The 17,757-nt window shown below is 38.0% G+C and overlaps 1 protein-coding gene across 5 annotated transcripts in view; it reads left to right on the top strand.

The window, feature by feature from the left end:
* Positions 1-14,303, top strand: part of NUP58 (nucleoporin 58) — a 39,729-nt gene extending 25,426 nt beyond the window's left edge. For 2 of the 5 annotated variants that reach the window (XM_079309299.1, XM_079309298.1), the window contains exons 14-16: positions 654-752; positions 3,561-3,656; positions 8,719-10,673. In XM_079309299.1, the coding sequence (XP_079165425.1) occupies positions 654-752; positions 3,561-3,656; positions 8,719-8,888 (365 nt within the window). In that variant the 3' untranslated portion in view covers positions 8,889-10,673. Of the gene's footprint in view, positions 1-653; positions 753-3,560; positions 3,657-8,718; positions 10,674-14,206 lie in introns of those variants that run through there. The other 3 variants (XM_079309302.1, XM_079309301.1, XM_079309300.1) reach the window with 2 other exon arrangements.
* Positions 14,304-17,757: the final 3,454 nt, after the last annotated feature.

The following is a 17,757-nucleotide window of genomic DNA, read 5'->3' as shown; positions in this document are numbered from 1 at the left end:
ATTTACCTTATTGAATGGTGTTATGTAGCAGAGCTTAACAGAACTCAGTTATCATTTGTGTGGAAAAAAATGAATTGTCATGTTACTGTGTAATTGACTTGCTTAAAAATGAACAATAAATTTAATAAAATAAAGTCATTGTCTTGTTTTTTATCTTAGTGTTCTGTTTAAATTTGGATGGAATACTTCAGTAGTTTTGAAGAATCCTATTTATTAAATTAATTTTAGGTAATACAGTTTTAGTTATATTAGTGTCAGTTCTTACATTTTTTAATTTAAAAGTTCTCCCTTATTCTGATTCCATTAATGCAGGTGGCAAAATGTTGTTACCTGTGAGTTCTCTCAAGGTTTTGATTAACATTTTAAAGTTTAAGGTGAGACTGGTTAATTTTTAAAAATATTAAATTATGTTCTTATGTTATTAGTTTTGGTTAGTTTCACCTTATTACAATCATTTTTTTCTTAAATTTTTGCCAAGTCAGTATAGAGGCAGACAGATAAGTGAGAAATTTTGATGAGGTAAAATGTGGGATCTTAATGGGATTTGTTGTAAGCAATGATGTTCACATTATCAAATACTTGAATAAGTAAATAAAGGACCTCTTTACTATCAAAGAGTAAGGCAAGTTTGTTCTCATTTGTTTTTGTACCAGGGCCACAGCCATCTCTGGGAGTTAGTTTTGGAACGCCATTCGGCTCAGGTATTGGCACTGGCTTGCAATCAAGTGGCTTAGGTTCTTCAAGCCTTGGAGGTACACTTTAACTTTTCTAATCTTTCATTGAATTATTATACCACACAGCTGAATCTCTTGCAAACCTTTAACTCCACTAAGAGGATGATCTGTTTGAGGGAAAGACCTTACAGTTTGGCAGGTCTGTGCTTTCCAGGCTTCATCCTGACTTGCAGGAGTTGCTAGGGCTAAGATATTGTAGTGAAACCCTAAGATGAACAGCATTAGGTAATCAGAGAAGTTGTGCTCTAAAAGCTATGGAAGGACATCAAGTGTGTTGGAACTACAACTTGACTGAATTTTATCTATGTGAAAGTTAGGCACCTGAAACATTAGATCACACCGTAGGTAACGTGTAAATTTTTCACCTGTTACTGTAGGACCCATTTCTGCTTGTATTAAGATAAGAATAAATGTTTAAAAATCACTGCAGTTCTGTGATCCTGAAATCTATTTGCTTTAGCAGTCACTCTGTACCTCAGTGCTGATGTGGGGAAAAAATCTCTTCCCCCAGCTGAAAAAGCAACATGTTAAAGTGAGGGGAAAAAATATATCAGAATATATCAGTAGTGTTGGTGGGGACTATATTCCAGGAGTACACATGACTGTGAAAGTAGGTGATACAAAATATAAATTAGAATTGATGTAGAACTTTTATTTTAAATGTAATGTGTTCTCAGCACTAGAGCTACAGATAAAATTTAAGTGATTAGTAGAATCTAATCAGCAGGTAACTTTCCTGTCGGGGTTCCTACAGTTACTAATGTCTTCTGAAGCTTTTATAAGATCTGCAAAGAAAGTTGTTACATCTGCTGAGCACAAACATAATTTTTTGCGTGCACAAACATAAATCCTCCCTTCTCTGCAGCCTCAGTCCCCCATTCCTGCATTTTACCTATGAGCCGGGCATATGAGTCAGTGTTGTAACGTATTTAAAATAATTGTCACTCAGTATTGGGAAGATGATGTAACCGGAACATTACATGAGTTTTACCTTAAATAATCATCTTGAAAATACCTGTAAATCTACCAGTGTCCCTTCTCATCAGATTTTAAGTGTTCGTAGATAAAAGAAAATCTGTATACCTAAACAAGAAAAAAAGTGAAAATAATGGGCTAAAATGAAATTACTTTGAAATTGTCAATTTTACCTGTGGTGTTTTAAATGCGTTAAAAAAAACTAAACCATAAAATTCTTCCATTTCTCCTGAAAAGGCTGCAGATTAAAGATTGGTGAATGATTTTACCAATGTAAATAAATGAACATTCCAACTGTTTTTAGTTTTGTCCAAAAAACCTGACTTGTATTCTCTTTTTTTTTTCCTAGCTCTCTGCCTAGGAAGGTATTTGCTTGCATTATTAATTTGCAAAATGTCTTTTAACAAATCCATAAGACTATCTGATAGAAGCAAATGTAGAAGAATAAATACATACTTGCAAAATAGCATGTAGGTGTGTTCTTGGAAACAAATTGGCTGAATGATTACTTAAGTTTGTTTGGGTTTTTAATCTTAGGGATTTGGATTTTTGAACAGGACAATCTCTGGTTTATGCTCTGGAAGTGCCATATTAATTGGGGAAATTTGCTCTCTTTCCTTGATTAATGTTCTGTGTACTTTGTTGGTGATAAACAGAGGCTTTTGCATTTAAGTATATAAATTATTAGCATAGATCCTATGCTTCATTAAATATTTAGAGACACTTTGCCTGATCGTTGGTTATGAGTTTCAACCTAGATAGGATAAAAGAGTGTGTCATTTAAATGAACTGTCTTACATGAAAATGGTACTTGCCACTGCCTACCCTTAATACCCCTTTTACTCAAAAATCTCAGAAAGCTTGAGAGCACTGCTCCAGACAGTGCCTTCAGTCCCAATTGGTTTTAAAATCTCAGTATTTCTGTATAGGAGTGGTAAGGGCTCAGTTTGCAGTAAATAAAAGGATTTTTCCTGACACATGAAACTTAAGATGGGAGTTTGATTTCCTCAAACATAAATACAAATACTGTTTTCTTTTTGAAAACCTGAGACAGCCAAAATCAGAGTATATAGTTTTCTTACAGTTCCTATTGTCTGGTCTCTATTTCAAACTGCAAATATTAATTTACTTTTCCCTTCAAAGTGGCTTCATATTAATAATACAATTTGAAACCTTAAAAAATTTTATTACAAAATTATGAATGTCAATTACAAAATCAACGGAATTAAATTTTGTCACAGCTATACATTTATGGCTGCCCTTCTTTGATGATTTTTCACATTAAATATTGTGAATTTTGTTTCTATTCTCTATTTAATCTATTTTGTAATTTCCTAGATAAAGCTGATCCCTAATAACCTGGGAGGAGAGTGATTCTAAAATAAGCCAGGCGTAAACTGAAGAAAATGCTTACTCTGTTTTAAGCATAATTCTTTTTTTGGAATTGTAGATGAAGATTGTGACTTTCTGTAATAAAAGTCCTGTAACTTGTGTCTGAAATTTCTTAGTTTTAGCTCATTTGGTTACCATTTTCTGCCAGTTTAACAGCAATTTAATAGAAAGTTCCTAAACTCTGATAGTTCACACCAGCTGCTTTTGTAACTTTTCCATTACTCACTTTTGGATTTTGAAGGTAGTATTTTTCTCAATGCTTTCCAGTTTGTCCTGTTTTCTTAACACAATGCTGTATCAAGAATAAATCCTCTTCAGGCAATAATCTTATGAGTATTTGTTTACCAAATAATGCTTAGAATTATGTTTGTGTTTAGAATGCTCACCTGAAACCTATGTGTCTTTAATTGCTGCGTCTGTAATTTTTTTTGTTGTATGTCTTTACTGTTATTCTACTAGGATTTGGAAGTAGCTCTGCCTTTGGAAGTAGTGCCACGGGAGCATCATCATTTGGGTTTGGAACTACAAGTAAACCATCGGGAAGTCTAAGTGCAGGTTGGTTGGTTTGTTTTAAATTCAAACATCAATTTTATCTTAAAGCAAGTCTTATAATTAAACTGCTGTGCTCTCTCCAAAAAATTGATTGTTTGAAGTTTCATGTGTATATCACTATGAACATAATTATTTACTTGCTAGAGACACATTTCCAGATAAGATTTTGGGTTCTGTTAAAGGTCTCCTATGTAGACAGTATTGAGTGAGCATTAATGTTTCCCATTTCATGGTGTCTGTTTAGTTAGGAGTGGGAACAGGAGATAGATGCAGCCTCATACACAGAAGAGCAGCTGTCACTTGAATGCATTGTTACCAGTTACTGAATGAAGTTAGTGTATAAATTAATGACAAATATGCTAGTCATTTGACTTACTATGTTTACAAATAAAATTATTTTCTGGAAGCACAGAGATTTCCTTAAAAACATATAAATGCTTACTGTATTTGAATAGTAAGTTGCTTGTATTGTATCTCTGTATACATTCATAATCCATTATATTAGCTACTTTGAAAACATTCCTGTGGCAATTGAACTACACAGTACTCTGTAGCTGTTTTGGTTTCATTTTTTGGGGGGTAATAAAATTAAAATATGGATGCCATTGCACTTTAACTCAGAAGTCTGAAATATAGCTGGCATCTCTGTTTACCTTTTGAATAGGAATAATAGCTTACTAAGCTATTACTAAGCAAATAGCTTCTATAGTCTATCTTGCAGTCTTTTTTCAGTGGCACACAGAAGGAGGATCATGTCTGATGTTTGATCAACTGCTGTTAAAAGAAAAGAGCATTTTGCTGGTATTTACTAGAAAGTGCTATGATTTTTATTCTGGATTCTCCTTGGCTAGTGATGAGTTTTTAGGCCTGTAAAGTACTTTAAGCTTTGCATTATAAGGTTGAAATGACTCACTAAGTTGGCTGTGTAATGTTCATGAATGTTAACAACCTAGTGAGTTCTTTATGGAACTCTTTACAGTATCTGGTATCTAAGCATCAACCTTCTTTTAACTAGTTCTTAATATGAGAAACAGTTGGAAGGCTTACACTGCTTATGTTTTTATCTTGTAGCCGATTGTTCCTGAGTCTATACTAAATAAGATGCATAATTTAAAGGTGACAGATTACAAAGTTAATAATTTATTTTTAACATATTAAAAATATAATTAAAAAACTACTTGTATGGATCAGTTGTCTGTCACTAAGGCAGTGTCAAGCTGAAGTAAATAACAAGTTTGTCTAGCTATGTTGGTGGTGTGCAGAGGTAATTTAGATACCATTTCCCTCAAACTTTTTCATAGAGTCAATGTCATCAGTCTCTTTGGAAAATGAGGGAGTTGCACCCAATAAAATAGAGATTCAGTTATCCAAAAAGAGCCTCATCTACAGAAAGCAGCTGAATAAAAACAAATGAAATGTAATTTCTGTCATTTTGTGCTTAGAAAATCAAGTGGTCATGAAATCCTTACCTATACTGGGATTATGGAATAGAAACCGCTATTAAAAATTTGGTAGCCCAGAAACATGCTAACTTTTACATTTATATCCAAAATCTTATGGTATATAGCATCTGGATTGCATATGCTCTGTAATTGAGGGTGTGTAAATGGGTTTGAATGATACCTGAGGCTAGCTAGGTTATATATACTTTTTAAAAATTTATTGTGTTCTGTTTCTTAGATATGGTTTACCTAAAATCCTAATTTTTTTTTTTTTTTCAAGCAAAATAATATGCTTTTTGGGATCCTGAAAGCGTATTCTGGTTTATGTTACAGTATAATGGTCGCATCTTATTTTTTAATCTATTTCTTTGAAGAAGCAAGGAAAGTAGGGTAGATATGAGTTATGGAATTCACTGTTGTTGCTGCTTGGGTCTAGATATGAGCAGTTAAGTATTTTTGCAGGCTAACATGTCTGGGAACACTAACTAAGTATGTGTTCCAGCACACACTGTCCCAGGCTGCTTAGGCTGCCCAGGCTGCCCCAACTCTCTTCCACAGATTTTCCATCAGTTTGATCTTATCTTGAATCTAAAATTATGGATCCCAGAATGGGTTCTGTCAAGTATTTGATTTTTATGGGACAGGTTTAATTGGTTTAGAAGATGCGCAAATGTTTGTAGTGGTATTACTGCTCTTCCCAGTTTCAGTTTGTGTGTTTGAGGAGAAAATTTTGAGCTTTTTTGATAGTTTTTGAGCACCTTCTAGTAATAAATTTGACTTGGTCCAGGAATGGTTATTGTGTTCATCAGTACATAAAAAGCAGAGCAGCTTCAGTTTTCTTGCAGTTTCTTTAATGGACACAGTTGCGAGAATGAACAGTGTCTCAGGCTTGCCTCTGAAACACACAGAAAAACTGTGGGAAGCTGACTCCAAAAGAAGTCTCATTTAATAGCAGATGCTAAATGTACTTTGAAGATCTGAGCTGGAAATTCTTGTTGGAAACTTATTTTTATTGAAGAATTGCAGCCTCAGTAAACAAGAGGTAATCAGTTGGGATCATGGCTGGATATACTCATACTGCTGAAAAAACAGACTTTAATCTATGAGCAGCTTTTGGCTATAATAAATTGGTCAGAGTTGTTCTTGAAATAGTTTTTTATCTAGAGCATCCAATGCAATGTGGGAGATGAAAGCAGGAATGGATTGCTATCTGATGAACTGCTGTTTCTCCCTGTAGTATTAAAATTACCAAAAAAATGCAGTTACAGGGAGGTGTGTACTCACCTTTGGCTTATCAAACTGAAGTCTGACAAGGAGAGATGAACAAGCCCAGTGAATGAGGTGTGATCATATCACATTCAGGGGGATGAGGCTGTGTCCTTGAAGGGCAGATTGTCATTTACTTCCTGAAAATCACTGTTCACGCATAAATATTACTAGTTTCAGCAAGAACATTGTTGATCACATTGTACCTAGGGTTGAAGACTGTGAGTTTTCCATCTAAACTGAGCTATTCTGTGACTGATTGTCTTTTCTTGCAACAGGAATTAATCTCAGTATATATGTTGTTTTTTTATCTTGAAGATTTTTCATTGGAATGTTCAGCTTTAGGGTTTGATCTGCTTCTAACAAAACTTGGTACCTTTGCCTTGTTATGCTGCCATGATAGGTGAAAACCATACAGATGAATTTCACATCTGCCTTTCTATACTTTTATGACTGCCCTTAATGTCACTTCTAACACAACAGCAATTACTTTTCAAAAGTTGTATCTAAATTAACAACCATGTTCTCAGTCTTCTATCCCACAGTTTGTGCATCTCTTACTGTTATATTGCTCAAAGTATAGGCTACCATCCATGCATACTTCAAAACAATCCCTGCATCTAGAAGCAGCAAGGTGTAGGTAATTTATCAATACTTCACTCTGTTTACTGAGCTCCTGACACTATACATCACATGCAGCTTTATTATGAATGGCATTCCTGATGTTTTCTATGGGAAGCAATGCTTGCCTGTTATCTCACATACATGGAGTAAAAAGGTAATGGTTTTCATTCATGAGACCCCTGCTACATCTTAGCTGGGATTCAGAGTTATCAGGGAAATGGAGTAACGCTTGCATGTGTTTCACCCCTTACATCCTAGGATGAGAGACATTTTAACCCACAAAATTTAGACAAGACCCAAATGAGCATTATCTGTCACTATCATTAGTCACACTAGATCTGCACAACCATTACACTGAGAATGAGCTCTCTGCAGGCAACTGCACACTGTAGGACTGTGAGTTACTGGGATGTTGGTAATGAATTTTCTTGACAAGATGATGTGTGTAACCCAAGTCCAGACATTGCAGGAGGAAAAGTTTCATGTTATATTTTGAAATAGTCCTTAATGAAGAGTGTCACAAAGAAGTGAGAGAACAGAAGACATCAGGCTTGTGAGAGCCACTATAGGATTCTGATGGGCTTTAACTGGGCTTCTATTTTTGTATTCCAAAAATATTTTAGGCATTGAGTTGAAGTACTGATGTGACCAAAGGATTGCATCAACTGTCTGCTAGAGACCTAATGAAGCAATATAAATAACACATATTGTGAATATACTCTCTCTTGATTGTGAACTAGTCCCATTTTTCTTATCTTAATTGTTTGCAGGTTTTCATATACAACTTGTATGAAGCTCTTTGTTAGAATCTGAACTTGCTCGTGTCTTATTATTTTGTGGTCTCTTGAGATAACAAAAAATGAAGTTACAAAGTTCTGCTTCTTAATAAGTAATTTTTAAGAAATTTCTAGCATTCTCTAATAGTTACAATTATTATCTAAGTTGATTACACATAAATGATACAAATTTATTAAAGAAAGTGAAATTAGTTAGTATTAATGTTGCTGGAAACTGTAGGAGATTTTTCTCTACTGATCTTGTTTCACAGCTGCTCTAAATGCTCAGAAGAGGGTGGAAGAATTAAAATAGCTCAATTTGCTCAGCCAGTCTTGCAGTTTTTCCAAAACTTTGTGTCCAACACGGTTTTTTGGTTTGTCATAAAGGATGTTTTTAAATACAAACAGTCTGGCAAATATTTTTTGAGCCTTTTCTGCCTCACATTTAGGGTGTGGTCTGTGCCACAATTGTTATAAGGGTGGGCCAAGGTAGCCAAGTCTGTAGGAAGAAGGCTGAGCACTCCAGCTTTGCTGTTTCTCTGCTGTGAGTGAAATGAGTGGTCGGTCCATGGTCCACCTGTACCTGCTGCCTTCCTTCCCACCTTAGGAGTGCATTGCATGTTCATGCTGAGAACTTGAGGAATTATGGTTCTTCTATTGTACAATTTCAGTGGGACTTTTGTGTGCTACTCTTGTATGGGTAGTGGTATAATAGACTTGTGATTTAGGATATAATTGTTTGTACTCACTGAAGTAGTCTCTGTTAGTGCTGCATTATCTAAGTTGCCATGGCAAGTCTAAGTGCTCCGTCATTGTGATTTACCATTGTTGCTCCAGGTTGGTATAAAGTATTACAACTGCTGGTAATAAAGTTGCTGGTGGTAAAAACTTCAAAGAGAACAAATTTACAGTCCTGATATAACTGATATTTTAAACTATTTTTCCCTCCCCCATAAGGCTTTGGGAGCTCGACCACATCTGGGTTTAACTTCAGCAATCCTGGCATCACAGCATCAGCTGGCCTGACGTTCGGGGTGTCTAATCCTGCATCTGCAGGCTTTGGGACAGGAGGGCAACTTCTTCAGCTGAAGAAACCTCCAGCTGGAAACAAGCGAGGGAAAAGATAGGCACCCCTTTTATGGAGGGGGAAGCGCATCAACTTTCTTCATCTGAAAAGTCTATTTTTCTAGATTGATACATTAACTAAATTGCATCCCAGGAGATTTATAAAAATTTTGCTACTTTTCCCTAGTGAAATCATATTGAACAGCTATTTTCTTGTGAATAGAAACCTGTTTATGTATTTTTATTTTGGGCCCTAGTTTTAGAAATGTTCTATACTGCATTATTATTAAAGAATCTTGTAAAATCATCTATTTAACCTAATGTTAGTAGCAGAATATTTTTTGTTAATAAGCTTTATACCATATGAATATATGCATATTTGTTTTTTTTGTACAGATAAAATATATTCTAGTACAAATACTAGAGTTCATATCTTCTGTTCCTGGATATGGCCTTTAAATCTACTTCAGGGTGTTTTTGTGTATATGGATGTAAATATATACAGTACAGTGCACACATCTGTGTGTATGTATGTGTATATATATATATGTATAAAACACAGATGTGCATACCTTACCCCATAGACAGATCTCCTTTTCCTTGTGTGTTCTGTTTCTCCATGTTGCCCTGTGGCCCCATATCTTGATGTTCCTAGGAATTTCAAATAGCGGGTCCCAGGCTATGTCATCATTGCTTCTGTGTTTTGTTGTTTAAAACCAGCTGAAATACAATGTTTACTATTTCATTAAGTTTGGTAGATAGTGGTTAGTAGCTGCTTTGATTTTGTTTTGGTTTTTTTTAACCTTTTTCTTGGCCCATTTAGCAACCAACTCTGAAGAAGAATCTGAGATTTTGACACAGACATTTGATAGGTAATATTCCCAAAATGTTTCTCCTGAGCTGAAGACTAAGGCGCTGCAGGATTTCAGCTGAAAGCTCAGGGTGCAACAAGGTCTGTGTGCAAACAGGAGTTGACAGGCTAGATGAGCTTTTCCCTGCATTTGAGGGAGATAGGATGCACTGTCCTAATGAAAACCCAGATTAAGTATTACAAACCCAAGTTGATTCATGAGCTTCTCATCAGCACTGCCTTGAAAGCAGATGCCCAACTGCTTTCAAACAAGGTACAGTAACTTGCTGCTCAAGAACAGAAGAGGAAAACAATGAAATTGAAGGTTCAGGCTATTGCAGCAGTAGTTTATGAATCTTACATACCACAATATCATAGCTTGTTTCTGCATCTACAATTTGGTGTGCACTAGGAATATCCAGGAAAATATCTTAAGAAGGAAATAATAGATCAATTTGATTCTTCGCAAATAATGATACCAGAGTGATGTGTGAGCATGAAACTTTGGAGCCAAGTTGATTTCATGTAGAGGTTTTGTCATTTGCTTTTTATTGTTAAAGTGTTACCAACATTTTGTATGTTTTGGAAGTGTCTGCATTCAGCAGTGATTGCTCTTTGACAAATGTTTGGTTTGTCACTTAATCTGATAAAATTAAGGGAAACTGAGCACAGAATTCTTCACTTTTGTACTTGTATGTTATTGCATCTTTGTGAGCAGTCTCTTAGGAAGGGATATGTGTTTTTTTTAATGTCACAAAAAAATAAAGCTTACGGTTTATTTTGATTTTGACCTGTTTTTAAACTTTTATTGGGCTGCAGTCAAAACTGTAATGTTTGTATTCCTTTGTTACTGCTTTTTTTAATAGTTAATATGTTAAACCACTGGACTCTTATAATGTATTAATTTGTGAAACTAGTTCTAAATGTGTACTGTTTGTCCATATGTTCAACTTACCATTGTGCAAACAATAAAACAATAATGCTGTGATCCTTGTAATACATATTTGCCTATCTGAGAGATCATTTCCTGTCATTCTCCTACATTATAGGAGAAACAAAAACCTTTAATATGGCTAATATGTAGAACTGCTCTTCCTAGAATTCATATAGTGCAGAATTGTCTTGCTGGAGTTAGGGCCGTGATCCTGGATTGAAGTGTGGAGGGAGAAGGTGTGCAAGGAGGTATTGTATTTTGGGGTTTGTCTAGAATTTCTTCTCAGTGCATTATATAAATCTGGATCATGGTGTAATGTAACACACGCTAGGAATGGCTTTGTAAATTGGGAAACAGTCTGAGCCTCCTGGGTACCTGTGCTCTGTTTCTTTTCTAATTAAACAGCAGTTATGTCCTTAATTTAGCCTATGTGAAAAGGTGATTATATAATAGAATAATCACATGTAGTAGTACAAACTAAAGTCAAAATTGGATTTGAAATAATTATATTCCCAGACTATTACTTGAGAGGTTGAATTTAGCCATGATTTTTGGGGATCAGCACTATAAATGCTGTTTCAAATTATTTTTTACCCCCAATTTAAAGACGTGTTAATATGATTAGAGTGTAAAATACAAATTCATTCAAGGTGTGGCTTGATTTTCTACAAAGCAGGTTAAGAAGCTGACCTATATTTAAGCACCATAAAATTAAATCGTCTACATTATCTGTTCTGTAAAGAAAGAGAAGTCTGGTCTGGAAGAAGGTTTGAGTCTATGTGCAAAATGTGGTTTTCTGTTAGTTTGTACTTTGTTGTACAGCTGTGGTATAAACTTATGTGTATGGCCTCTTTTAATAGAAATAACTTGTTTTTCCTTCAGCATTCTCCCTGGGATGAAGACAGCAGAAGGGAAAGAGCTATGCCTTAGATTGCTTGGTTCAGGAACCTCTTTCTGATCCAGAACTTTCCTTGTGCTCCTGTGTGTGTCTGTTTCTGTCAAATCAGTTATCCACTTATTTCTTGTGGATTGTGAGGGAAGAGACTGCAATAAGATGGAATGCGTAAGAGTTTATGCATTTTCCTCATCACAAGAAATCCAAATTCAGCTACACTCCATCTGTATGTTCCTAACATAACTGCATTTTGGATGATTGCATTTATAGCATCATTTTTTAAAAAATTGAAATAAGGTTCAGGAATACAGCTTTGGTGGCCTTTCCCCCCTCTTTGATGTCAGTGGTAATTCTTCAATTATTTCCATTCCACTACTCATGAGGACAGTAGAAATAATTCAGTCATTCATGTCAGCTCAGTTATGTTATTGGTTATACCTGGAATGTCTCAGCAGTAGCAGCATCTTGTAGATTCTTAACGAGAATTTAAGAGTATCTGTCAGTACCATAGAGTGTAAATGCCTTATGCTCAACACAGGATTGGAGCTGTGGCCTCTCAAAAAAAATTTCCCTAACTTTTTAAAGTTTCTAAGTACAAAGAACTATCTATGTGCAGAAACTTCCAGCAATAAATTAGTTTTGAGACTAACTGCTGGGTTGTGCTGTCAGGCTGTTTCTCTCTTCCCTCTCATTAAATACCTTCAGCACTGTGACTGCTGTCTCCAGACACTGGTGGATGGTTAAAGTATCAGTCATTAACTGGCATGGATTCTCATGGAAATTGGCACCTGGGTTTGGGATGGGGCATGACATGGAGTTGAAGCCTGCAGCAGCTCTGGAAGACACTGGTTACTCATTGCAATTGTGTCCGTGGAGCCCAGCACAGCTGTGACATGCCATCTCCACTCAACCAGGCTGGTAGTTTCCTTAAAAGGAGGATGGAGGTGTGGCAGGGCTGAAGCGTGGGGAAGAGGTGAGGGGAATGTTAGGCACAAGGCTTACTGCTGTGAATCGGACAACTCCTTTTAATTCATTTCAGGATCATTTCTTCTGAGCTCAGTGTTGAATGTTCATCAGGTGGCAATGCAGGACACTTGGAGTAGCTGTCTGCAGCATGTGCAGTGACACGGTCAGTGACCTGCCGTGCCACTTAGCTGCAAGTCTGTGGAGCTGGATAGGATCCACCCAAGGATACTGAAAGAGCTGGTGGAAGGACTGGCTGAGCTACTTTCAATCATTTAACAGCAATCCTGGCTAACCAGGGAGGTCCTGTGTGACTGCAGGTCAGCAAATGGGCCCCCTGCCTGCAAAGGTCAGAAGGAAGATCCAAGGAGCTACAAGCCTGTCAGCATGACCTCAGTGTTGGGACAGGTCATGGAGCAAATCATCTGAAGTGCCATAATGTGGCATGTGCAGGACAACCAAGATATCAAGCTCAGCCAGCAGGGGTTGTGAAGGGCCAGTCCTGCTTGGTGAACCTGTGACAAGGTGACAAGCTCAGTGGATGAGAGAAGTATAAGTTTTCCACTTGGACTATTGTAAAGCTTTTGACATGCTCTCCCACAGTGTCCTGGAGAAACTGGCTACTTATGGCTTGACACAGGTGCATTTATATCAGCAGTGGTATGGCCAGCAGGACCAGGGCAGTGATCATTCCCCTGTCCTTGGCACTGAGAGGCTGCAGCTCCAATGCTGTGCTCAGCTCTGGGTCCCTCACTGCAAGAAAGACACTGAGGGGCTGGAGCGTGTCCAGAGAAGGGACACGGAGCTGGGGAAGGGTCTGGAGCACAAGTGCTGTGAGGAGCAGCTGAGGGAGCTGGGGGTGTTCAGCCTGGAGAAAAGGAGGCTCAGGGGGGACCCCATCACTCTGCAGCTGCCTGGAAGGAGGGGGAGCTGGGGGTGAGTCAGCCTCTTTTCCCTGGCAATAGATGACAGTACCAGAGGAGATGGACTCATGTTGTCCTACAGCAGGTTTAGTTTGGATGTTAGGGAAAAATTCTTCACTGAAAGGCTTATTGTAAAGCACTGAAACAGTGCTCCAGATAAGTGATGGAGTCATTATCCCTGGAAGTGCTCAGAAACAATGTGCTTGGTGCTTAGGGACATGGGTTAGTAATGAACATAGCCATGCTAAGGTTAATGGTCAGACTTGATCTTTTTAATCCAAACAATTCTGTGACAAAGTATGTCACTTTGTGTTTCCTTGTTGCAAACGTTTTCTGACACACTTTGTTTAAACGATGGTAGAATATTGTTGTATTTCAGTATTTAAACAATCCTTCTGATCCATTTGACTCCTGTTGCTAGGAGGCTTATTACTTAATTCTTTTTTCACTCTGCCTCAGGAATTTAATCTTTATAGCCCATGGCTGCTGTTAAATGCCACAGTGAGGAGGTGAGGAGGCTTCGTGTTTCATTAGCTTTGATTTCTGTTTTCTCACCCTTTAGAAGTAAGGCAATTCTTGCTTATTATGAACAGGTTATGATTAAGTTTAGAAGCTTCTACAAACTAAAAGAGCTTCTGCTTTGATTTTACTTTCTTTTGAGTACAGATCAGCCTCCAACAGGATATCGGGTAATTTCTGTTGAATAGCTGTATGGAGAACTTGAAATACATACTCCTGTCCTAATATATTTGTTTGTTCACTTAATGTTTCCAAGACTGATGGATTTCTCTTTATTTCTTTTCTCTTTAATGCAGGGATCACTGTACGGCGTATGCTTGGGTACCAGCCGGACAGCAGTTTATTAGAAAGGCATTTAATTGCTTCCAAAATAAAGTTCTCATAAGAAGCTGGCATGTAGCTCCTGGGCAAAAAATCCTTTGCTGGCCTTGTGCATTTCAAATGGCACTTGGTGGTAACAGTATGCTTCTGGGGTGATGATGGTCCTGGCCACAAAAGAAACCTAGGAGGATGAGGTTTTGATCAGTCACTGTGCTGTAGTAAAAAGGGAAAGAAAAACACACCTGATGAATATTCAAAAAGTCAAGGATTCAAATCAAACTTTATTAAATGAAACTTGAAAAATACTATTTACTTTTATTACGAGGAGAAGGGGATAAATTCTCATGGGGGAAAAAATGGTAACAGGCAGCTTGAGTAGACTTCAAATTGAGTGAAACCTTGGGCAAAAAAGTATCCACAAGCTGTATAGAGATGGGTAGTCTATTAACTCCATGGTTAAGTACCTAAGTAGAAGCTACCCTAAAGTGGAAAAACACCCAAACCTTCTCATCCTGTTAACAGTGTTAGCATTCCTTGGCTGTTCAGGCTACCCTTATTTCTTTATTAACATACACATAAAAGGAATCTAACTTTTGAGAGTAAACACTTTTGCTGTGATTCTGTCTGGGGATAAGGTAAGATAGATGTGATAAAGGTGTCCTTACTGGAAAAAAACAGTCCATCTTTCCAAGCGAAGTTTGGCATGAGTGGGCCCAAATGCTAAATGGAAGCAATGGCAGCAAGCAGTTAGTCCTTAGTAGTGTGGGGACATCTCTCCATCTCTGCTGGAGACCCACTCTTTTTGTGACAATGTGTGGAGGAATGACAATGAGCATACCCGTGTCTTACCACTGTGCTGCCTTTCTTCAGTGCAGCTGTGTGTGGCACAGCTCTCCAGAGTCTTAACAACTACAGGGGTTCTTATTTAGCACTGGTCAGACAAAGTGAATGGACAGAAGTGATAGTGAAGGAAGGTGCCAGCCTTAATGCCATGGAAACCATTCTTTGTAATGCACATTGTACCAGTCCCAAATAGGAATTGTCATTTATTTAGCTGGTGACTAAGGAGCAAGCAGATGTTCACGGACCTCCAGCAGTCAAACCAGAAGCAAGCTTTATCCCAAGGGACAGGGAGACCTTTGTCTCCTAACTAAGCTTTTGTGGCATGGACCACAGAGCAAAGCTCTTACCTGATCCTGTGGTGGCAGAGAGAAGCTGATGCTGAGCACTGCTCTGAGACAGAAAAGGGAAGGCTTTTAACATTGCTTGTGTTGGCTTTGGGTGTGACAATGCTGTCAGTGCTGATAGCAACCTGCCCCTTGTGTTGGGGATGTGAAAAAGAGGCTGGAACTGCAGAAGGACTGTGGCAATTTGTCAAAATGTAATTTCTGCAGTGGAGATGCAGGTCTAATACAAAGGTACTAGCTTCAATTCATACTTTATTAGTAAAAATATTTAGCTAGAAATGTTCCTCTGCGTAATTTGTCATTTTACACTTGAGAATTGACACCTTCATCTTCACCTCTCCTCATGACTTATTTCTAGTGCTGAAGCAGCTGGTGCTTGTTACTATGTCATGGTGATACCCATGTTGGGGTGGCATCAGGGCTTGCTAGGCTTTGGAGCTGCTGGAAAATACAGGGGCAGAAGGGATATGGGGATAAGACCCTGGTCTCAGGCAGATGGATGGTGATACCAGTCCATCAGTGACAGAAATAGTAACATAAAAAACCTAACACTGCTGCAGAGTGCTGGGTGTATCATTTAAAGTTAGCCCTGGGACGTGGAGGGGAGGGACAAAATTCTAAAGCCTCTTTGCCAGGCTAGATAATTGTCAAGTAAAAATAGGAATGATTCAAGCAAATACAATCTTCTTTACTTCTTTTCTAAGCAGTATAAAAGAAGTTCTGATCTAGAAAATATTCTCATAAATATTGTTAATTTTCCACAACAAGTTTCTGCTTCTTGCCTTTCTGCAGTAATAATTCCTATATAAATCCCCAAGCTGCAAATTTAGCTGCACTAGGTCCTGTTGTGCTGTACTATGAGAAAAAGTGCTTTTTTTTTTTTTTTCTTGCTGGAACCTCACCGATTTCACTGCACAAGCAAAAAGTGCAATAAAAGACAACATCTGCATGGTGATGCTACTTTCACTGTTTGGTACCCAAATCCTTGTCTTGCACTATGGCATTAGGAGATGAACAACAGTAAATTTCTGGTTTGAAATATCCTTAGTTTTCTCTTCCTGCATTTGATAAAATCCTCATGCATTGTGCTCTGTGTGGCATAAACTGAAGTGTGAATGTGGAAAATTCCTGTTCTTTCCTGGGGTTTTCTTTTTTTTTTTTTGTTTAAATAACTTTTTAATAATGATGCCTTGTCAAATCGGCCAGCCTCACTGTGAGGGCAGACAGTGGGATGATGGATTTAGTCCACAAGTAATTCTTCCTCTGTTTTTTGTCTGAGGAGTGGAAAAAAAAGACTGAAATTCTTTCCTTTTCTTGCTAGTGGCTGGAGTTTGGAGCAGAAGTAATAAATCAATTAGAAAACAGCATCCCTTTCAATTTCAAGCAATGCACATCAGCTTTGTATCCAGGCTTTCATATATTGTACAGCAATCTGTTGTGTCTGCAGCAACTGGAAGCTCCAAAAATCAATGCACTAAGACTCGAGGGAGAAGAGCCTGACACTTGTATTAATCAAGGCTGTCTGAGTAGTTGGACAACACTAACAAGCTCCCTAAAGTTCTGCTCTGACTGGGCTGTGTTGGAAGTGGGGGATGTTTTCTGAGTGACAGCCTCCTCCTGCACTGGTGAATTTGGAGGGAAGTGTCCCCCAGCACTCGGAGACTCTGTTCCCCGCTCGCCTCCCTTCAGCTGCATCCCGCAGCCCCGTTATCAGGAGCGCGGTGGTTTTGGAGCCAGACGGGCGGTACGGGAGGTGTCAGTGCTGGCTGAGATAAGGTGGTGCCAGCACTGATTCCTGCGGTCACTGCGGCGTGTGCTGAGAGCCAGCACTCACAGCAGGAGCTCGGCTGCGCTCCTGATGTGCTCGGTGCCGGTGCAGCCCCTGCAGATTCACAGCCCAGCCCCTGGGGAGTGTGCTAACTTCATATCCCTCCATTCAAAGCTATTTTTACAGCCCTTTGCCTCATTCTGTGACTGGGTTTGTTGGGTTTTTTTCCCTTGGGTCATCTTGATCTAATTATTCTCCAGGAAATGAGAGCAAATAAAAGAAAGCTTTTTCTATGAGTACACGTGTATTTTAAAATGTAGATATTAAATATGTTCCCTAAGCAGAAATAAAAACCAGTCCAGCTTATGCAACCAATACCACAACTGGAGTGGCCGTTTCCACCCTTAAATGTACTGATGGTGTTTAAATTATACTTGCCACAGGAACACTAGTGTAAAAGGTACCTAATAACCAGGGTGGGAGGAAAAGGAAAGGCCACTAAGGTAAGCTCATATTTTCTGGTAACTATCCTCACCTGGAAAATTGCATTGATATAACCTGTCAATGTGCA

This window comes from Erithacus rubecula, assembly GCF_903797595.1.
Source record: "Erithacus rubecula genome assembly, chromosome: 1".
NCBI lineage: Eukaryota > Metazoa > Chordata > Aves > Passeriformes > Muscicapidae > Erithacus > Erithacus rubecula.
The sequence above is the reverse complement of the archived record's forward strand: the minus strand, read 5'-3'. Positions and strand labels throughout refer to the sequence as shown.